At 45.9% G+C, this 22,707-nt stretch overlaps 1 protein-coding gene across 1 annotated transcript in view; it reads right to left on the reverse strand.

Moving 5' to 3' along the window:
• Positions 1–22,707, reverse strand: part of LOC116941262 (exocyst complex component 6B-like) — a 148,900-nt gene that overhangs the window by 108,551 nt on the left and 17,642 nt on the right. Inside the window, exons 3-8 of the mRNA XM_032952125.2 lie at positions 22,080–22,127; positions 21,268–21,358; positions 19,752–19,797; positions 17,584–17,788; positions 8,547–8,738; positions 197–265 (exon numbers count right to left, since the gene is read on the reverse strand). Coding sequence (XP_032808016.1) covers positions 197–265; positions 8,547–8,738; positions 17,584–17,788; positions 19,752–19,797; positions 21,268–21,358; positions 22,080–22,127 — 651 coding nt within the window. The remainder of the gene's footprint in view (positions 1–196; positions 266–8,546; positions 8,739–17,583; positions 17,789–19,751; positions 19,798–21,267; positions 21,359–22,079; positions 22,128–22,707) is intronic.

The raw sequence follows: 22,707 nt of genomic DNA on the forward strand, positions 1-22,707 counted from the left end.
AATTACTTTTACAAGAAGTGAGCCCCTCGACAAAAAAGAAGCAAGCCACATGACGAATTTCGTGAAGCGAAGCTGCTTCGACATCTTTCAGCGGGGCCATTTATTTGGCCACGCACATCTGGCATCACGGCGGCACGGCATCGGGCAGGGTTCATTTAGACACCGCGACGCGGCCGAGTTTAGAGAACGTCCCTACCAGCACGGTGTAGATGTGTAAGCAGCGATAGACTGGCGAGAAGTCAACAAGGTCCTGCGCATTCAGCACCTGTCAAAGAGAGAGAGAGAGAACAACGCATTAGTGGTGTCACGTTACAGGAGGACCCGGCACCACGTGCTAATACACACAATCGCCACCACTGCCTTCTGCCACAATCAATCCACTGCTGGATGAAGCCCCCCCCCCCCCCAAGCTTTCGCCATCTTTGACAGTTCTGCGACGTAAGCCGTCTCGCGAGTGTCCACGAAACGATTTCATCGCTCGATTTTCACGGTGGACGTCCTCTCGGGCGCGTTCCCTCCTTTGGATGCCACTCCGTCGATAGTCTCGACCACCGGCCATTGTCCCTCCCAAATACTTATTAAATAAAATACAGCAAAAGACATATTGGCTATACATTTGTTAGTGTTGGTTGCGTAACCATATGTAAAACAAAGTGTCAGGCAAATCCATCAACGAATGAATCAAGGCATTTCATTACAGCAGACAACAAGAATCGTTGGCAAGAAAAACACGGATGAATGGCTACTTTGTAAGAAAGCTTAATTCATTTGCACCTGTTGTGAAGGAGTAAGTGGTTCAATCAACATAGCACCTGTGGATGTTATTACTAAAATATATTTTTCTGGTATTGTATTGCCAAGGGGCAGCACTTACGTGGCATTTTAAAGCACAACATATCAATAGCAATGTAATCCTTATGAAGTGGCCGGTTGGGTCAAGGGTCAGAGCAGTGACTGCTACACATCATACCTACTACGTGACTTTACCGAAAGAACCAAAGAGTATGGATCCCTGCAGTCACGAAAACATCAAATCTAAATTGCTACAAATCATTCAACCAGGTTCTCAAGTATAGTAGTGGATGGTCTCAGCCTGCTCAACAATGAATGCACCCAAATAAAACGTAATATTAATTACTCTTTGGTTCTTTCGGTAAAGTCACGTAGGAATAAAATAAAATAAATCACGACGTTTCGGGCGCAACAAAAGCGTCCGTCTTTATTTTATACCTACGTGACTTTACCGAAAGAACCAAAGAGTATGGATTTCTGCAGTCACGAAAGCTTCAAATCATAATATTAATTGTTATAGTTTAAATATTTTGTATTATTCTAGATGAGCAACTTTAAAAATATATAGTTTAAATCAACAGGCATCAGACCCTCTTTAAAATGCATAAACAAGTGAACAATTTGAGTAATAATAATTCAATTGGAGTGATTTCAGAAGTAGTTCTGTGATGGCAACTTCTAGTTCCATGTGAGACGTCAACTTCTAGACACAGGGCGATGCACTGCTCGGGGTTGTTTCAAGACGTGATGCCGATAATAAAATGTACAAAAGTAAAAGAAAAATGGTGCCAATTTGCAAAGTTAATTATGATCATCATCACCATGTGACTGGCAAATGAAGCCGCATCCTTGTAAATTGCCAACAGCTTGTAGTCCAGTGCAAGTACAATCCATCTCATTCTCGTGTGACCCCATTTTATCGCTCGGCCCATCTCCAGAGCCGTCCAAAGGGAGAGCGCGGGGCCCGGGGCAAATCCCACCGTGTGGGGCCCCCCAACGCCCTCCAGCTAAACCGGAGATATTACATCTGACACCGTGACGTCGAAATGTGGGCCCGCCCATAGCACGGGGCCCGGGGCGGTCGCCCCGATTCGCCGTACACTAAGGGACGGCTCAGCCCGTCTCCCATTCGGTTGATGCCTCGTGCACGTTCTATCACTCGGCTACGAATCCATCGTGAGCTGTGAGCCTCAAGTTTTCAATTGTAAGTTTCAAATAATTCTATACTTTAGGGAAAATTAGTGATATTTTTCTTCATTCCTCAGAGATGATAATAGCTATGGGCTTACGGACATTGAAAGCACGGGATTTACCGGCAATGAAAGCTACATAATCACTGCGACTTGGCGAGCTAGGAGAGAGGAAGGTTGTAGAATGTAGCTGAATCAGACCAACAGCTGGCACACTTCTTACCTTTCCGCATGTGCTGGTGTCAATTGTCGAGGGCAGAGTGCCCCGAGAATTAAGCGCACACTCATATGATGATGTGCTTTAATCAATGCACAATAACAGACATTGATCTGTAAACAACATTATTCGGCACTCCGAAGATATGTCTTAAAGTGATTAAAAACCCCCATTTGTAAATAAGGATTAGACTATCAGAAATAATGCACTGTAAAGTTGGTTTGATAACAGGACGTTGAAGCATTTTATTTTCTGAATGCAGTACATGGAGATGTATGGCCCTCTTGACAATCCACTGGTAGATAGTCCTCCAGACAGCATGTGGGTCCCTATGCAATGAGCTCCTGATGTCTTCACTTGTTCCACTTTTTGATGCAGATGGGGTTGAAAGTTGATCAATGTAACTTTTTAAACATGGATAAGCATGGTTGGCTACGTACGGTGCAAAAAAAGTTCACCATACATACAATCATGAATGTCGTACCATATGCCCATGTGAGGTGTTGAGGCCTTAGGGAGGCCTTCATCCAGCAGCGAACAGTTCGCGGGCTCAAGAGGATGTCTAAACGGCTGAACAGCTCAGCTGTACAAGAAGGGCACAACCCCACTACAAAAACTATAAAATGTTACGGCGGTTAAACTTTCTTCACGAACGGTTTTCACGCATCAACTTTGCTCACGCTGCCCCTAACAGCACCACATGGCGGTGGATTACTGTCACAGTGGCAGGTAAGGGACATTGGCAAAGCTCTTAAGCACGCGCCAGTTGTGAAGAAAAACCGTGTCCTCTACTGCACCTGAGCATAAACACACCTTGATACCAGTGGCATGCCAGCAATACTGACATGTTGGGCAGCCAGCCAACATATTTGCATTAAAAGCCACGTTATGAAAAGAAAGAATTTTTTTTTTTAAACGTCACTGACAATATTTGATCACTTCTCACTATAACCAACCATAACACAGGCCCCCGAAAATATTTGCGAAAAAAAAAGAATATTCGCTAAAGATAATAAATGCGTATCCATCTTTCAATATTCGCAACTTAAGCCATAAACGCAGCGCGCCGTGACATTGTGACGGTTTTTTTTTTTCGCCAAACAAGATCCGAACGGGAGACAGTGGAACATTATTTTCAAACGAAAGCCAAACAAACCCCAAGCAATGTATGCGTTTCTGCACGTTGCACCACTTAGCAGTGAAAACAAACACGACGCTGCCAAATCGGACGGGGGGGGGGGGCGTGATGCTGGCGGGCCTGGGAGCCTACTTTTAGTAACGCACGGCCAGAACGCATCTGTACGAGCGATTACGTGAAACGCGATAAGAGGTCGGAACGACGGAACACACAGGCAGGCAAGGCATGCAACTTAAATAATAATAAAACAATTCGCTAGAAACACTTTGTCTCATGGTCTATTAGACTAAATATCCTGAAATAACGATCATGGCCTTTGCCATAGATAATGCGTAGCGAGCGAGCGAGCGAGCGTGCGTGCGGAGAGGTGGCGGCGGAAAGGTTAACACACCGCGCTACGGACCCAATGATCTTAGTCCGATTGCCGGCCACGGGAATCGAGTGATATTTGAACCAGTTCTGGAACGTGCCTAGGTTGACTCGGTCATAAATGAGCATGTGATGCGATGTGTTACCAACAGCACTGGGGAAACAAAGGCAGCCAGACGTAGTTCTGGCCAAATCAACGTGCTCATGCAATGTGCTCGCGAACAGAACTCGGCCCAACAGAGCGTGTTGAAGGCTTATACAGGGGATTTTTGTCTTTGTAAATTTCTAAAAACATTTTGCATTGTGAGTGTGATGCCATTGTGGCTTATTTGACTTGAATGGTTCTGTAGGAAACCGAGCATATTATCTTCTGGACAAAGCAAGCCATCCGGAGCAAAGTGTGAACTTACAATTTTGTCCGCTTCATGCGATCCATCTTTACATATACCTCATAAACTGATTGCTAAGCATGTAACGAGGTAATCTAATCGATTAAAGTAAAATCTTAAGCTCACGGTAAAAAATATTGAATTGTGCGATGAAGAATGCGTTATGCACAGCCTATGCAAATTACGTGAACATTTTACAGTTAAGCCAATTTAAGTGAACGATACTGAAGGTCAAGATGGAACTAACAAGAAGCAACGCCAAGGAGATGGTAAAAATTTGACGAATAATTTGACTGCTGCATTAAATTGTGACCACTGCTCATAAAAATGTATCAAATCACCGGGGAGGTGAAGCAATACATGGCAACTTATTACTTAAATAAACATATTTATGAGTCCAACGACCTGAACTTGATTCCCGGTCACAACTATCACCAGTGCCAAGTGCCCTTTAAACCAGACCTATCCCCCCCACACCCCCCCTTCACCAAGCCACACTGACCAGGGTGGTGAAATATGGCCGAACGAGCTGTACAACTGACACGGCGTGGAGAGACCTTTTCATGCAGTAGTGGAATTGGCAAAAGACTGTGTACGACTATTATCATTACACATTATGTAAACCTTGCGCAAGGCAAAACTCCGTGCCCATTGCAAACGTGAGCAGTCAACCGGCAAAGAACATCCCACACTCCGGGCATTCCGGAGCCCTCGATTTTCCCGGACGTGGAAACCACCAGCGCTGGGATGATGTGGCCGACTGCCTATGCACGGTTGGTGGCGGTATCCAGAAGGCGTTGAGAATAACTTGTTGCCGTTTTTGTGGTGCATCAAACCAAAAAAAGCGCTTTTTTTTTTCTTTCCCCGAAGCACGTTTGCACCCCGGCTCAACCGCCCCGTTTACGAGTTTCGCGTCTGCGGCGAACGGGGTTGCACCGTGATATCCAGCGGGCAACGCAATAATAAAAAAACTCCGAGAGCCAAGTTGGCCAAAACAGCACGGGCAGCAGCAGCAGCAGCAGCAACAACAACAAAAAAAGAGAGAGGCAGACTCCAGAAAGTCACCGCTTTATCTGATGGACCTGAACGTGACCTCGGAGCAAAGCGCGTCAGAGATGGACGAGATAACTCGAAAATTACACGGACGGGACAGGAGGTTTCATATGGCCGACAACTCTCATCCCGTTCCAGCACGTCTGTCCTCATCAGTGTATAAACATAGGGGGGTGCAGCCCGAGGTCAGACGCGGCTGTAACGTACACACGGCCTCTTACTAACCCCCATAAATACTAACAAAAAAGAAATACCCATTTGCTTAACCCGGCGGACGAACCAACAGAGGGCACCGCCGGGGGTTCGACAGAAAAAAAATAAACGCACCGCCTTTAAATAACCGCACGTTCCAAGAAACACCAAAACGCGACCGTTTGCTTAACCTTGAGCAATGTGGTCAAAATAAATTCAAGGATTTTTTTGTTAAATTCGTATAAAGAGTAATCCTTTATGTAAGAGCGTATAAACACAGACGTTTAAATGTCACTTTTGAAAGAGGCTGCACAATATTAGTGCTGTGAAGAGCCATGGTTCAACCGTTCTCATAAATAAACCACGTTTTTCCATCGCAAAGACCTTTTGCAGTATTTCAGCAGCAGCAAATGCACGCATGTATCTTTTTAACACGGCAATAAGTGGAATAACACGAGTTGCCCTGGCGTTGTTTGTTATTTATCGCACTTGAGTAGAAAATACGCACAAAAACGCCTTTTCATTGGCAGCACATTTTTATTTACTGTGCATTGTACGCAGCCATCAAGTTGAACGGGAATGACGCCTCGAAGTGCAAGGAAACGCTCGCCACATGGGGGCCTTATAAAAATGTAATTTACGCCATCTCATAAAACTCTGCCCGAAGCGATGTGTACGACCGCAATGACAGCGCAAATTTTCTGCACAATGCGAACAGATTACTGACCTCTGCGCAACCCAGCTCGCGCTAGGAACCTGCACCACGCACGCAAGGCCGCCGTGTGGCCCGAGAAGTTGTCATCGGTGCGGAATCAGCACGACAGAGCTGAGATTACCGGGTCTCTTTTGTGGCAACTGTGGCCTCGGAGTGACCTCATGGAAATCAGCCTAAAGTACTCAACTCTTTACCCCCGCTATTACAAGCACTTCAAACGAATACGCCACGGCAGTGGGAGCTTTACACGCTTTGATAAAAAAAAAATCTGGCTGCACCCCGTGTAGCGTTCGCTGTTGCACAACACACAAGTGAATTTATTGAGTGAAAATTGCAGCGATATTACGTATAGGGTTACGAGAAAATTGGCACGCGGCCACAACCATCGGCTTTGTGCGGCCGTTGGAATGATTAGTTTTTTAGGCGCTTGTTTAAATCAATAGAGTATATGTTTGGTAACAAAACTACTCCAGCTGGGCTTCATGCATGTTGTTTTTTGTTGTAGTAAAATGTTAATATAGCGTGCTGTTCGAGAAATCGTTGAATTGGGACGGCACCTGAGTGGCACATGATTCGCATGTGCCACTCGTGTGAGTACATTTATCACAATTTAGTTTTTTTTTGTGCGTCAAATAAAGTTGTGAATACTTGTGAACACAATATATTGATGTTACAAATCAACACGAACACTTTGTTAACCCATATGTGAAGACATCAAGAATGATAATTTATTTAAAAGATGAAGATAAAAACAAGCCGTTTTTTTTGCTTGCCAATGTACGTGACGGAAATACGTCACTTTAAAATCGGCAGTCAATACTTGCTCCACGGGACATTTTACATCTACTTTAGCAGATCAAAGGCTTTGGTAATTCCTTGCAGCTATAGAAAATGAACCATAAATTGGATGCAAACTGGAATGCACGGTAAGTCATAGCTTAACACGATTCTTCTATTCGAGAACACTTTTCGCACAATGCGGAATTGCGCACCATCATAACGCGGTTTCTGAGCAGTCGACGACAATTTACCTTCTTGAGCCGTGTGCCTGAGCGGTACAACAATACAGTACGTGGAATGATACAGTATGCAGCATGCCCCCATCTCATTTCTTTGTCCTGCCATGGAATGACTGCAGGCTGAAAGTCCAAATGTGATTCAGTAAAGTAATTCCTCCCTTAACGCGGTTTGTCACTCAATGCGGCACTTTTAAGGAATGCATCTATCATGTTCAACGAGGGATTACTGTTTTTAATTAATGGCTCATTGGAGAGTATGATGGCCACTGGACTACCAAGCTACCCCAAATTGCGTGACTGTAGGACAGTGTTCTTCATTGCAAGGCCTGCGGGCCACTGGCGGCCCCTAGTGGCATCTAGTGCGGCCCCTGACAATACACGACCTGTGAAAACACCGCATCGTGCTGTCCAACCCAATGGTTGCAAATGTGTGGCAGCCCTCATACCGATGTCTTAAAGTGGCCCCCCTATGAAAATTAGTGAGGAACACTGCTGTAGAACAGAACATGGGTAACCACTCTATGCATGCCATGTATGAGTGAGCACCCATTAATTTGTGTGGGTCTCCTCTGCGTGATCAGGTTTTCCTCCCATTGCTCAACACACCCGTGCGTGGCAGATTTCAAAATCTAGGCAATGTCTGAGCCTGGTGAGTTACTTGGATGGGAAGGCTGCTTGGGCACACCATGTGTTGTAGGCTTGCACTGAGATGGCCAAGATATGGCAGAACAGCAAAGGATTATTCAATAAGTGTGCAGCTTCGAGTGTAGCCCCCCTTATTGCGTGTGGAGTTTCTCCGGTGTTCTCTCACATGCCAAATTCTCATTTAAAGCACTGGCAAAACATTTGAATAAAATGACCCTCCTAAACGTTATTTGAGACTCAGTGACTCTATCCTGGGTAAATAAATGAGCAGCGTCTGTTTTCAAAGGAGGTGGGGAAAAAGCAAGAGATTCACAGTGGGGTTGGTGGCCACACAGAAGTCAAGCGATTCACGGGAAGCTTGAGCTCATTTAGAGATTTTAACCATTCTTGTGCATTCCAACTGAAACAGGGAACATTCAGGTGGAAGCTTCTTGCAGCCTCAAACTCCAGCGTGCCAGGATTTTCCTCTCAACTAAGTTTGTGTGTGGTTTACCCATGTTTGGATGTCAGTTTTGTAAAGTACGTCAAATATTCGACTCAATCGTGACCAAGATATTGGCGGCTATATAAAAAGGTCATATTTGTGAACATCTATGGACAATGACAGTCATGACAGTCACACTGCTTTGAACATGACAGAATGCTTCACTGTGCTTTCGAAGTGAATGCACACGAGAAAAAGGTTTGTACTTGTGAACATAGAAAATGACCGTTACACTGTGCACCGGGTACGGCCAGTTCAACGGACACGGTCGGAAACGCGACGTTGCACTGTCATAAAAAGGCAGATACAAGAAAATGCGAAGTGTACCGAACCGGCCACCCACCTCCTCCTCGAGCTCCTCTTCCTCCTCCTCCTCATCCTCGTCCAGGATGCCCGAGTCCTGCTCGGACGCGGGACTGTTTCCGGCCGGCTCGGCGTCCGAGCCGGGCCCGACCTCCCTGCCGCGACCTCTCTGGGCTTCCGCGCTCTTCTGCCGCTGGTGCACGGCGCTGTCCAGGCTCCGCTGGCTCTGAGCCTACAACGGACATGCGCGTTCATTTCATTCGGGTTCGTGACAGTCGCCGACAGCCGCGACCGACCCGCTGCTGGAAGCAGGACTCCCGCGAGCCGTCGTCAATCCTCGTGGTCCCACGGTGCGGGAATCCATCCAGCTGGTGCACACTAGTCGATTTCATCGCCGCGTTCCCAAAGCGGACGTCTTCCTCTCGCAGCCACCACTCCATCGTCAGTCTCGACCACGGGCTATCATCGCTTCGAGCGACGTGTCCTGCTCAGGCTCACTTACTTTTCTTAACGGTCAATAAAATGGGCGCCAAGGTGGCGAGATGTTAACTACCTCGCCTGGTAAACGGAGGTCGTGGGTTCGATCTCGGCCCTGACACCTGCATATTTGGATTTTGCATGTCTCTCTTTTCCACGTTATAAGCCACTTTGTTGAGCCATCATTTGTGGCCAGGTCGCTTCTGAAAAAGAGCTACATAGCTGAGTGGGCCTTACCTGGTAAAATAACAATTGTTCATAGTTCTAATATCTCAAACTTTTGCATGTGTTCTCATCCATGTGCTCCTCTTTCTGGCTCTCAGCATCTCCCAAACACTCGCCTCTCCATGCATGTTTGTTATTCAGCTTTTATTTAATTTCCTTTGTCATTTCCCGTGTCTAGATCAAGTCAGAGCACGAAAACTGTGCAGATTAAAAACTATTTTTCTGGAGCCACATTGCTTTTCATTGTCAGGTTCAGAATCCAAAACTGCCCCAAACTGCTCTCATTTGCCTCTGTATCATATAATATTTTGATCTGTTTTCAATAATTTCCATAGGAATAAATATTCTAGATCTATACAATATATATTGCAGGGATGCAACTAGAAAATACATACCTCGGACAATTGCTGAAGGTAAATTAACGACCGAAAAATCCTATACGTGACAGATACATACATTTAATAAGAGATAAATTGTTCCAAAAAACATATTCCAAACACATACCAAGTTTTGCTATCGTACAATCATTCCTTCATAGTCACAGTAAAACCGTTTCCCTCCCACCCCCCCTCCCACGGCCGTATGTCTTAACACTTATAACCTCTCCTTGGACCATTAAAGTTACATTTTTTGTACACTGTAGCACAAAATGATATTGTCAAGTCGATTATTATGGAACTGCAGCCATAACGACGAAAGGTGTTAACAGCACCGTGTCTCAGAGTTCGAGTGTCAACGTAGATCCGTTCTCAACGGCCAGCGTGTTGTGATACGCTCGGTTTAAAAATATTCATTAAAAGAGCGATAACCCCGGGTTTACGACGCTCGCTGCGACGAAGCTCTTGGTGCTGTGCGGCGTCCTCGTTGATTCCGGACGATAGCAACACCTCTTGACTTATTGTCATCGTGGCACGTGATATGACGGCGACGACGGGATTAGGCCTATTAGGCTCTAACCCCTATATGGAGACGGGAATGGCATGGCGAAATGTTCAATGCACTCCCGGCCCAGTGACCCGGGTTCGAAAAACATCTGTACCGCCATCGTCCCCGAAATAATATGGGCCATCGCTACAAAAACACTCGGGGTAATACAATATCCAACGGCGTTATTTTCCAGAAAAGCGAGTTCTCCGAGCAGTTTTGTTCGTGTGAAAATTAGCTGCAGTACTGTACTGTGTAATGCTGAAATTACCGGCTGTTAGGCTGCAGCTGAAAGGTCAGCCGCTGTGGCATTTACGTCAAGTGCTTAAGTAGCTCTGAGAGATTGCGATGTGCTACCATACAATCAGCTGTTAGGCGTCTAATGTCTCTCACCCTTTGTCAATCCAATTCTGAATGAAGCCATCACCACCCACACTTGTTATTATAGGAATTTGTTTGAAAATACTTCCACCAACCGAATCAGTACTAGCTGGTGAAAGGGGAACCCGGGACAGCATCAGATATCACTCGCCACCTATGCAAGGCGGGACCAGGAATCGAACTCAGGTCAGCATCTGTAACGTGGCGCACCGACCACTATGCCAAGGTTCCACCCCAGCTGTTAACATGCTGGTGATAAATCAACAGGTTGGCGAAATTCAATCTAAATGATAACAGCTCTGAACTTTTGACAAGCTTCACGAATTTAGTGACCCACAGTGACACCAGCACTCCAAAGTCAAAAGTACAATTTGTCATGAAGTCTGCGTAAACCAGTTTGTTTTACATCAGGCGGTAGAAGACAGCAGCAGTAATGAGTCACATCCCACCTGCACACCCAAGTGCAGCATTGTGCAAGTGAGGATGAAGTGAGCAAATTTAGAGTGTGCACAACGTCCAGAATGAGAAATCCGATAGAGTAACGCACACATATATAAAGTACTAGCTGTACTACCCAGCTTCGCCCGGGACTTGGATCCACCACGCCCGGCCGCCTTTGTCTCCCCAGTGGCGATGTTCACACACCACAGCACTTACTCGTTTGAGGCTGAGTCGACCTAGGGGAGGCTCAGGACCGGTTCAAATAATCGTCACCGGTGCTGGTGGTGGCCGTGAGCGGGAATCGAACTCGGGTCGCCGGGTTCGTAGCGCAGCGCGCAAATCGCTACGCAGTCGGTGCCCCCCCCCCCCACACACACACAGGATAAAGATCCCCCGTGTAGCCTGTGAGACTGTAGGGGGCAAGTGCTGTTAGCGAGCAGCACCTATGAAGGCCGGCACGGCACACGTGGGGGTGGGTGACAGCACCACGCCCGGCCGCCTTTGTCTCCCCAGTGGCGATGTTCACACACCACACCAGTTACTCGTTTGAGGCTGAGTAGACCTAGGGGAGGCCCAGGAGCGGTTAAAATAATCGTCACCAATGGTGGCCATGAGCGGGAATCGAACTCGGGTCGCCGGGTTCGTAGCGCGACGCGCTAACCACTACACTACAATGCGTTACGCTTCCACATGCGCGGGTCACGTGACAGATTTGATGTCACAGCTCACTTGCCGTGCAAAAAAATATGCATATTGAGCTGCTCCCCCCCCAAAAAACCCCACAAAAGTCTATTTTAATAATGTTTGCATGGTGTACAGTCTGGAAAGTACCCACATGGCAAATTTCAAGTTTGTTGCATGTCGGGAAGTACGCTAAACATTTTGAACAGACACACATAATCACAACTTTGCCTTTTACATATATGGAGACTAGTACAAACGTAGACCTCTGAAAGCCACCGACGGACCCCCTGATCAACCCTCGAACCGATCCACCAATCCTCTGAATGTTCCTCGGATTCCACCCTTAGATGTACTGACCCTCGAGAGTCCCTGCGTGAAAGCCGCATTGAGCCTCATTAGAACATCGCACGATAGACGCAACTATTTCCGAGACTGATGGAGAATTAAGAATGGCTCACAGTGCAACTGTGGTTAACAATCTCAAACCGTGGACCGCATAGTAACGCCACTGCCCACTCCGATCACTGACCGTCAGGGTTTCAGATTTTACCAGGTCACTCGCAAAGCCGTTCAAGCACTGGCTCACTCACCACCAAGACCATATATACGTTACCGAACAACTCTCCCGCCATACGAAAGAATAAGATGTTGTTGGTCAGTCAGTCTGTTTAACGTATCTTTATTCACGGAACCATTTTTTACCTTATCCAAAAATATTTCTGACGAATGCATTCAAAATCTAGATTCAGTGACGAGTGCAATTGCTTGATTGAAAATTATTTTAAATTCGAAGGCTATTTACAGTTTTTTTATCGCACCCTTTTGTGGAAATTGTACATCTTTTTTTTTTATGAACGCCAATGTGTGTTAAAAACAGCGATCGTATCAACAGAGGTAATTCTGACATAATGGCCGCTGCGGTTTTACCCGCTGCAATTCCCGACACTGTAATCGCTCGGCGAAACAAAACTAAACCTCGCCGATGCCTTGCCGGGAAATCGGCGGTCGATCGCCGTGCGCTCGGCAAGCATTGCACGCAAGGCGCGTGGATGCTGACGCGCGGCGCCGTCCAACACGAGGATCATCGCAGCTTTACGGAGATAAATGTAAAAAGTGCGAATGTAGCATTCGACAACGTCAATCCGATGTTTAAGTTAGGTGTGGATAATAAAGCCTTTGGCGTAACTTACCGCAACGCGCTACGAAATCGCATGACGCAAATACACGAGGTGCGCATATTTAGGTCCCACCATGAAATCCCCTGATACGCCTTTTTGTTAAACGCTGTGTCATTTGTTCGTTAATTAAGCAAGTAAATTGAGGATTTACGTAATGAGCACAATTGTGTAATGGAAGAGCTTTGAATACATTTTAATACCGTGTATCGCTAACTGAATCATAAAACCTGCCAGTGATTATGGACATTTGGTTGTGTGATAGGCAAAGAAAAATACTTGCTACACTACAAATTTGATGTACATAAATGTATCTATTTGATTCTTAAACTGAAGGATATTCCTCAATCGTTATAAATAAAACATGATGTAATTTTTGGTAAAGTGACTAAAATAAGTTTCTCTTTTCATATTTTCTACATAAAAAATAAAAACATTTATCACAGCAATGTTTTATATATGTACAAAAGACAAATTCCCCGTATGGCCTTTAACAGACTGTGAGGGCAAGTGCTGTTAGCGAGCAGCTTTGAACGCCGGAACGGTACACAAGGGGGTGGGTGGCCAGCACCACGCCCGACCGCCTTTGTTTCTCCAGTAGCGATGCTTATACAACGCACCAGGTACTCATTTTAGGCTGCGTTTACGTAGCGGAGAGGCCTAAGACCTGTTCAGATAATATTCACTGGTGTTGTCCGTGAGAGGAGTCCAACTCAGGTCACTGGCTTCGTAGCACAGTGCCCTAACCTCTACACTATCGCTCCCCACTTTATATATACACACACACACACAAAGAACACAGTGGGATATCTACTTCTCAGCATGAAATGGTGATAAATCGTGTGCAGGAATGCTGGTCATGAACTCTGTGAAGTCCACGTGAATGTAATCAAGTGGAATATCAGCGAGGAATGTTTTGTCTTTCGTTGCTGCCTTACTTTTATCTCGTCACAGAGACAATGGCGATGCGAGAGCAGACAAAGCCGCAGGTGCGTGGGTATCACTGGGGCTGCGCGTTTATACCGTGCGTCGCGCAAAAATGAAAAAAGCAAAGTCCGTAACCAGGGAACGTCGGGTTTAAACCGCTGTGAACTTGACACTGCGGCACGGAACCAAAATCTGCGTGCGTTTTTCAAGCACTAAACAAAAACACGAGGTTGGGTTTAAAAGAGCAAAGCGGGGGTTTGAAGGGGGGACATGAAAGGCGATGCAACAGGTGTACGAATCCATGCCTAACGAATGTCCGCCCCAACCCCCGCCGTCTCCGTTTCCCCGACCCTTCTATCGCCTTTTCCCACCAACGTTATCGCCCGCGAAGAATTGTTCCCCCGTGTCACGCAGAGGCCAGACCTATTTACGTCTTGCTTGCTTGCCTGCCTGCCTGCCCGCCCGCCCGCCCGCCTGCATACCACAAAGTTCGCTTTACCCACAGTTTGACCCCGAAGTGCGGTGTGCTCGCCCTGTTGATGCTCCGCATCTCGTGGCCTCTGCTCACTTATTCGCGCCCGCGTTCAGGCCGGGACGGCACTCGCGACAGCGCTCGTAAAGCTGCCCGGGTAAATTCTGGCGTTCTGTATTTATCGAGTCTCGCGTGTGTGCGCGGTTCAGTTGTCGGAGCGTGTGGGCGTGTGGGTGGATGTGTGTGTGTGCGCGCGCGCGCGTGTGTAGGGATTTCTTGGGTGTGTGCGTGCGTGCATTTCTGCACGTTCAACTGGAAATGTATTAATTAATGACGTATTATTATATATTAAACCCGGCATTAAAACAGCACCTTGCAATCTAGGGAATGGCATTTAAATAAACATACAAACATGAAATAACCTTTCATAATTTTCTTCATGCACTGCATCAGCGGGGGAGCCGTGGTGCAGTGGGACCCAGACGAAATGACGACCAAAGTTCGATGCCCATCCATGGCTAACATCGCTGGCGAGCGATAATCTAACCAGTCTTGGTAACCGCCTTCTCTAACCCGCACTGACCGGCATGAAGGATGGTCAAACAACTTTCGCAACCACTACGGCATGGGGAGGCCATCATCAAGCAGTGGCTTTATAATGGGCTGTAAACTACAATTCATGATTTATCTTCACACTGCTCTATGCAGTTTGGCAGTGTTTTCAAATGTGTTCAACAGGGACAGAACAGTACAGCCTACATATCTGTCGTACATGTACTGTATATCAACCTAGGTGGTAATTAATGCCTTGGACGGTGACATGGCCTTAGCGGTAATACATTCACCACTTGTTGCAGAGGCTCATGGTTCGGAATAAGCGAGTACCCTGGTTAATACTGAAGCAGAAGATTAGTGCTGGATACAGTCACATTTGCACTTGCGAATTGTAACTTTGATATTTAACTGTGTAACGATAGTTCAATGTTAATGTGCCATTTATTGCGGGACTACTGCTGTGTGGTGTTATTTTAGTGTGGCCTGGGACTGTTTTGTTGTTGTTTTTGCGGCCTTTCCCAAGGTTGATAAAGCGGACTTATATAAATGATTTATTACGTATTAACTTATTTCGTTACTTGCTTATCATTTTCTCTATTTTGCACTTTCATCCTTTTTTGGTTTTGTTTACTGTTGTAACTTGCTGACCCCGCCCATATAGGACACCGGTGAAAAAGAGCTTCATAGCCCATCGGATTCCTCAAGTCTAAATGAAGATTCTGATTCTGAATACTGCAGGTGTAATAACTGTGATAATACTACGTGCCATCTGCTACACAGTGGACGTTAAAGATCTCCTGCCATTGTCCACAAGAGAAGGCCAAGCAGGGTCCAAATTTGCCAAATTCTAAGCTTACCCAAAACTTACTCAATTGGGATCATACGTAGTAATTACCGCCCCCCTGATGCCAGACGAATGCCCCTGGTCACTGCGTATAGTGCATGGATAGGTGACCACTATGCATGAAACACCAAGTTTCAGGCTGCTTCATTGCTACGTTATAGGCAGCAGAGGTCAATGCAGCAAAATCTATTTTTGTACAATTCTCCCACATCTCTGCTCCCCACCTCCACCAACCCGCACCGGACAGCACGGTGAAGTATGGTCAAACGACTCCCACGAATCGCGTTGCAGTGTGGGCCAAGCAGTGTACATGCATGCAACAATCTCGAAGGCCAATGCAAATAAAATGTAAACATTTCACGCAACCGACCTCAAGTGAAAAGTGACGCCTACATTAAAATGTGACGCTGCATTGCAGCCCTGCACTTCTGTTGAAGGTCGCAACCAAATGAACCGAGGCGTTAAACATGTTACGTGCAAGCCCAACAACAAAATAGTTGTGCTATACTGTGGCGCCCTCTGCTGATCAAGAAAGCCTTCAGAGTGCACGCTCCAGCTCCGAAAGGAGTCCCCGTCCTGACGCTACTGCTGGCTCACACCAACATGGTGCAAATTCAGCAATTAAGCCTGAGCTCGTGGCGATTTAACCAACACGGTCTTGTGGTATTATCGCCCACTCGGCAACAGCAGTTGCAGCAACGGCGCTAAATGACCACGCTAAGCTTCACCACGATACAAAATATATCTGGATTATAATCCAATAATTAATAGAAATGACTGGAGATTACTTTCAAACGGCCTGCCCTGAAGTCACCCTGTTAGTTTCTATTGTTGGTGCGAAGCAAAAATATCTCCTCCTCCGCAGTAGCTCAGAAAAGCTGCACGCCCCCACATAAATAGCAGCAGCCAGTTCCAAGCGGTGTAGCTGTTTGACCTTTTGCAGTGGAATCGCCAGTAGGTGGACGTCATGCTACACACACACACGTCGAACCGCCGAGACCAGACTCCCACCTCCTCGCGTAGGTAACAGGAGCGCAAGCAGAGAGCCCTTTCACATCTGGATACGCATCACTGGAGCGTTCACACAGGCTGTGGCTGAGCCGGTTGTGTCTGGATACAAAAACCGGAGCAGAATACGGTGCTGAATTTTCACATGCCGGTTGCTTCTCTCCGCACCCAAAACTTGTGCGGCACGTGGTCTTAGTCCCCCTGGGCATACGAGGCACCGAAAGCCACTTCCAGTCCTCTGAGGGTGGTCGGAAGTCTTCCTGTGTTCGATCCCTCCTTCGGTAGCCATTCCGTCACCAGTATGTTATAGCATTGGTTGAATAGGCTTACAGCCTGCTGACTCGGTCCAGGGTGTTTCCTTGCTGAAAACTAAATCCTTTAGCGATCGACACAGATGTCTGTCCATCTATTAAGTGCTTATTTTATTAAATATTTGAAATTCACCCCAATCCATGTTGATGCATAACCTGTGGCCTAACCCGGCAAAGTGAGGCCAGAAGCCGCATGAAGGCAAATTGCAACTGTTTTTGTTTGATGTGTGTGCAAGCCACTCCCCAGTGTGGGTGGAACATACGCGGCATTAACGCGTGTTCAGGCGCATGTGCATCGTGCATGCACGGACAGGTATGTATCACGCATGCGAGCATGTGATGACTATGCGGTATATACGTGAAATTAACGTGTGTGGTGTTTAGTCAATATGTGGCACGAATCTGTGCCAGGTGCGTGTGCATTACGTGTGACGCATGTGTGTGGTGTAAGGGGAGCAGTGGTACAGTGATTTGCGCTACAAACTCGGCGACCCGAGTTCAATTCCTGCTCATGCCAAATACCAGTGGTGATTATTTAACCAGTCCTTGGCCTCCGTTAGGTCGACTAAGCCTCAAATGAGCATCTGGTACAATTGCTGCGTATGTGCAGTGTGTGCACGCGTGCACATGCACGTGCTGCCCTGCCCACGTGCCTGCTTCATGGCCATCTGGCCGATCTTGTCCGAGTGCTTGCGGATGCTCTCCAGGAAGTCGTTGAGGTCGGACATGGAGACGTCGCGAATCTCCTGGCGCAGTCGGGGCAGCGTGTCGAGCATGAGGCGCGAGAAGCGGTACTGGGACACGAGTGGCAGGTACTCCTGCTCCAGCACGTCCAGCATCTTCAGCGCCGGGTAGTACCTGCGCACACGTGCAGAACCCGCGACTTTCGCTCACCGCACTTCACTCGAGAGTTTTTTGTTTTTGTTTTTAACGCGCAGACTTGCGCAACCAATATTATCCATAGTATTTAAGAGCAAACCAGTAAGACTTCTTCACAATTCTGGATAATTTCCTGATGAGACTGGTTGAAATTAATCACCAGCTAAACGTCTCATACTCCAATTGTAAATATCGTGGGTTTACTCTCTAACATCACCCGACATAGCCAATTAGTAATGTTTGTCACGTAAACAAAACATGCCAATTTTCTAGCACACCGGGTGTGGGAGAGTACATTGTAAACGTTGTGGGTTTACTCACCAACACACCGGTGTGCTAAACTAGTAATTGTCACGTTTTTTTGTTTAAGTGACAAACCTGACTAATTGGCTGTGTCGGGTGGTGGTGGGGTTTAAGGACACATTTATATTTACGTGATTCAACCCAAAAACAACTTTATGCGTAGTTTTCAATTTCACTAATTTTATCATGTTCATACTATCGGCAACGTGTAAATGTGACGAAGCATTTCATTCGGAACTCTCACGGAGCAGGAGCATCACCCTGTGTTGTAAAGAATGATCTGCAGGAGGCCGTACCACAGAACTGCTTCCTAAATCTCTTCAAGTGACTTCTCATCAACAGCCCCTGCTCATCATTGCACATTTTCCCCAATTCTAAGATGAATATACACTTTCAAAGTAACACAGCTACGTGCAAATTCAAACGGTGACCCGCACAAAGTGTCCCTGTTTCATTTAACGAAGCCAGTCCCTTTTGACAGGTCAGACTCAGAGTCAAGGAAATTGATGACGCAGGTTTATAAGCTACAAGCCTAATATTCAAGACAAAACATAATGTGAACGCCACTTGCTCCACAGATGTCCAATTACTCATGCAGCCCATGGCTGCTTTGCTAAGTCAACCATAAAGTGCTTTAACTTGGTACATTGCAATAAGCCCAACCAGCTTTTACTAAAGTCTGTATTCCTGTATCCTCCGCAAACACTAATGCATTCTACTCTTAAGTCACTGCAAAACCCGCACACCAGGTAACATTGCAACAATGACTCAAGGCATATGGTGATGCCTTTTACATTACTTCAACAAACCCTGTTGATATTAAAATTAATAACTTCAGCTAAAATTGCACAAGTAAATTCAAGAGGGAAGACGCGTATGAATTTGTCTTGCTTAGTATGTTTACAGCGTTGTATAACTTTTTGATGCATTTTGCATCACACATTATTTAAGTTGACAAACTTTGGTATTTTTCCTCGGTAACCCGGCGATTTAAAATGTTTGCCACCACACGAAGACGAAATAATATTGGAACAGGGCCCCAGTCCTCGACTGACCTGGCCAGAAACACAATAACCCTTCCTCAAATCCATTTCCAGCTCTTTATTTCACGGTGTTTTTTGTTATTAAACTAGAGCCCCGAACAAAGCGCGAGCGATGGGGAGAGGGGAGTACAGACATTCCGTGTACAATTAGTCCGAGGCCAGGTGCACACGGGGCAGGGAACAGGGAAGGTGGCTGGACTCACTGCCCTACTCATCCAAGGGCACCGTTCGGGAAAGTGGTATTTTTCAGGGTGGGGAGGAAAGATTAAGGAGGGGGAGGGGGGGGATTGCAGCCCTTAAACGGTTTCTTAGGAGGAGGAGGGGCACAGCGGTGAGCAAGAAGCGCTATGAACCTGGTTCCCCGAGTTCGATTCCTGGCCATGGATAACGTGAGTGGAGAGTGAATTCTGGACCGGTCCTGGGTCAGTCTCTTCATCGACCCACACTGAGCAGCGTAGATAGATGCGGATCAAACAATCCCCCATAACTGACGCGACACGGTGAGGCCTTCATCCAGAAGTGGGCTGCCAAAGGCACGTAAGTTATTGTCATTAATTACTTTTGAAGTAGTAACCACAGTTATTGAATTGACTTACCTTTTTGCTTTCATTTGCTCTTTAAGCTTGCTGTACATTTCCAATACTGAAAATAAATATCAAGGGCATTAAACGACTATTACAGTGGTGAAACAATTCAACAATGCTAAGAAAAAGAATGACAAAAATCAATAATAAACTTCAGTTTTATGAAGACAGATTTTAAACAGGCATCTTTTGACACAAATGTGATTTCATTAAGTAAAAAACAAAGTGCTCGGCAAAGGCAAATACAATGAACAAATAAAACACACGAGCCAGTGGTCATAGCAGCTTTAAGCTAATATGCTCTAACTTTCAACAAACAAAGAGTGAACTTCAGCTGACCCACTAAAAGCTTGTTTTCTGTTATGACGAACAGGCAACAACAAGCTTGTCACTGGTGAAGATGCTATGGCGGAGCTTATTTACTGTTGGTCTATTTACCGGGCACAAGGTCAGTGCATTTCCTGTCCATCAAGCGGCAGTTCTATTCGCCAAATTTTGTAAGACATCGATGCTATGGTTAAAAAATAATGGGTCATCCACTACATTGGATGGAATGCAAAATGTCAAGTAAAAATGTTACCGCCCATCATAAAACACGGCCGGACATGGTGTAATTTCAGTACTTTGGCAACTAGGGTTGGTGGATCGTGCAGAGAATTGTGAAATTCTCAATCATGCTAGGTTGCGGTGGGGGGGGGGGGTGCATGAAATGGTGGTACACCACGTGGATTCTTGAATGCATCTGTGTGGAACTTATTGTCAGTCGCTCATATAACTAGCCTTGCTCGAGGTACTCAGGTTTCATCCAACATGCCAAATGCTCATGAATGAAAGTGGCCAAACAACCCAAATTCAGAACACTAATGAAGCCTTTATTAGTATTATTAATAGTACACATTTTATTAAAACAACAGATTAATAAGTTATTTTCATTAAATTCATGTTTTTTTTTTTTAATGGCATATATTTCATTTAAAATACTTAATCGTTATACTAATGACTGCTGCTGCACAGCAGCACCTATTTAACGCAGCTGACTAATCAATCGTCATCTTAAGCATAAAAGTATTCTTTTTTTATAACTATATAACCTTCCCTCCTTGACTACCAAGTGGCCAGCCTGTAAGCAATGCCTAACCTACCACCAGTAAAACAACCAAAGACCTCACTTTAATCGATACCTACTTGAGTAGAGCAAACAGCTGGTAAAAGTAAACGAAGAAAGCCTGTCAAGTCACTCAAATTAATCAGCCACTCTCTCCCATCCCAGTCCCTAATTGCAAAGCAAACTTACAGATCAACGTCCAAAAAAAAAAACAAAGCCTCCCTTCTGGTTTTTTTTTCCGATCGATATCCCTGGCGGCAGCAGCAGCAGCAGCAGCGCAACAACGCGGCTCATTCAACGCCTTATCGCTGCTGCAGCCGCCCATTAAAGGGCGCCGTTACCTTGATTCTTGACCTTCCATCGGGCAGCCACTGGTTTACGCTCAAGATAGCCCAGCAACACCACAGGTGTGCCCCTGCTCACCGGGCAGGCAGAGGTTGAGTTTGTCGACCGTGGTGGCGATGTTCCGCTGCTGGACTCGACACCGCGTCAGCTCCTCCATCTCTGTCACGAGCTGCGGGGGGGGGGGGGGGGGGGGGGGGGGGGTCACATCCCCATTGCACGAGGCAGCCTCAGCGTGGACAGGGCCACCAACCACTTTACGGGCTCGGCGCTAGCTTTCTGTCCACGTGTGCATGCGTGTGTAAGGGGCATCACTTTCCTACCTAAGCGGCCATAGACTGTAATGTCCATCGGGTGACAATGAAAACCAGAATTTTTATATTCACAGCTGGAATGAAGCCAAGTAAAGTGTAAAACCAATTTAGCTACGATGGGTTTTTTTTCTACTGCAATCATTGGTGATTGAGATGAGATCATCAACTCGCTACACTTGAGAACAGGTTTAATCACAGGCAACTGGCAACATTCAAACCCAGAATCTCAGTGGTGCCAGCTCAGTGCACTGATCTCTGAGCCACCCGGTGACCTCCCATTGGCATATTTTTTTTACTGTTTTCCCCTAAAAAAATGTTTTATCCATGGCCTAAAATGTCACTTTAAAACAAATAATGTCAGCTCCAATAACAATGTTGGCAAGCTAATTTAAGTGCTCATTATTTCTTTTCAAAGTATAAATAACTTGTATTAGAAAAACAGCATTTAAGTGTCACATTAGAGGGTTCACAAAGTCAATGGGTCTACGAGAAACAGTATCGTTTACGTCTCTAAAACTAAAGAAAAAGTGTGTTAATGACCGTGTATAATGCAAGGAAGTTGATAAATCCTTATCCTACCTCCTTTCCAGCTTCCTGCAGTTGTTTATTGGTGGCAACGACTTGACACTGCAAGGAAATCGGAATGTAAAACAATCTACCCATATTTCCCTTTCATTTCCAAGTGACCTTTTACAACAGGCAACATAATTTTAGCAGAGAGCACATGGTTTACACAATGAGACCCAGAATCAATCACAGAAGACTGCGTAAAAATAGCTACGTGCAAAAACAAGCTTATTTAAAGATGCATACATAAGGCATGAAACGACGCCCATTCATCAACTACATTTGATCCTTACACTCACGGAACATGGGTCGAATTGTGGGTGCGATAATAGATTATTTACAATTCACCCAAATCATATGTAAACGGTGAAGCTAATTTTTAAGAAGATAGAAACATCCATTCGTCCATGAGTCCACTCGCCCATACCACCCGAAGTGGCATCACTTTTGCGGTTGCAATTTCTCGACGTGACCAAAAACAGTGAATTCTATGATAACCATTTGAAATTAGTGGATGATCATCTAATTAACGATTATTAAGTGTATAAATAAATAAGTATTACAAATGTTTGGTTACCTTACGTGGTACCAAATCTGCTCTAGTCCATGGACAACATCGTCGTACCATACGGCTTCACCA

The sequence above is a fragment of the Petromyzon marinus genome, chromosome 11 (assembly GCF_048934315.1).
Source record: "Petromyzon marinus isolate PM22_M1 ecotype Great Lakes invasive population chromosome 11, UKy_Petmar_22M1.pri1.0, whole genome shotgun sequence".
Taxonomy (NCBI): Eukaryota; Metazoa; Chordata; class Hyperoartia; order Petromyzontiformes; family Petromyzontidae; genus Petromyzon; species Petromyzon marinus.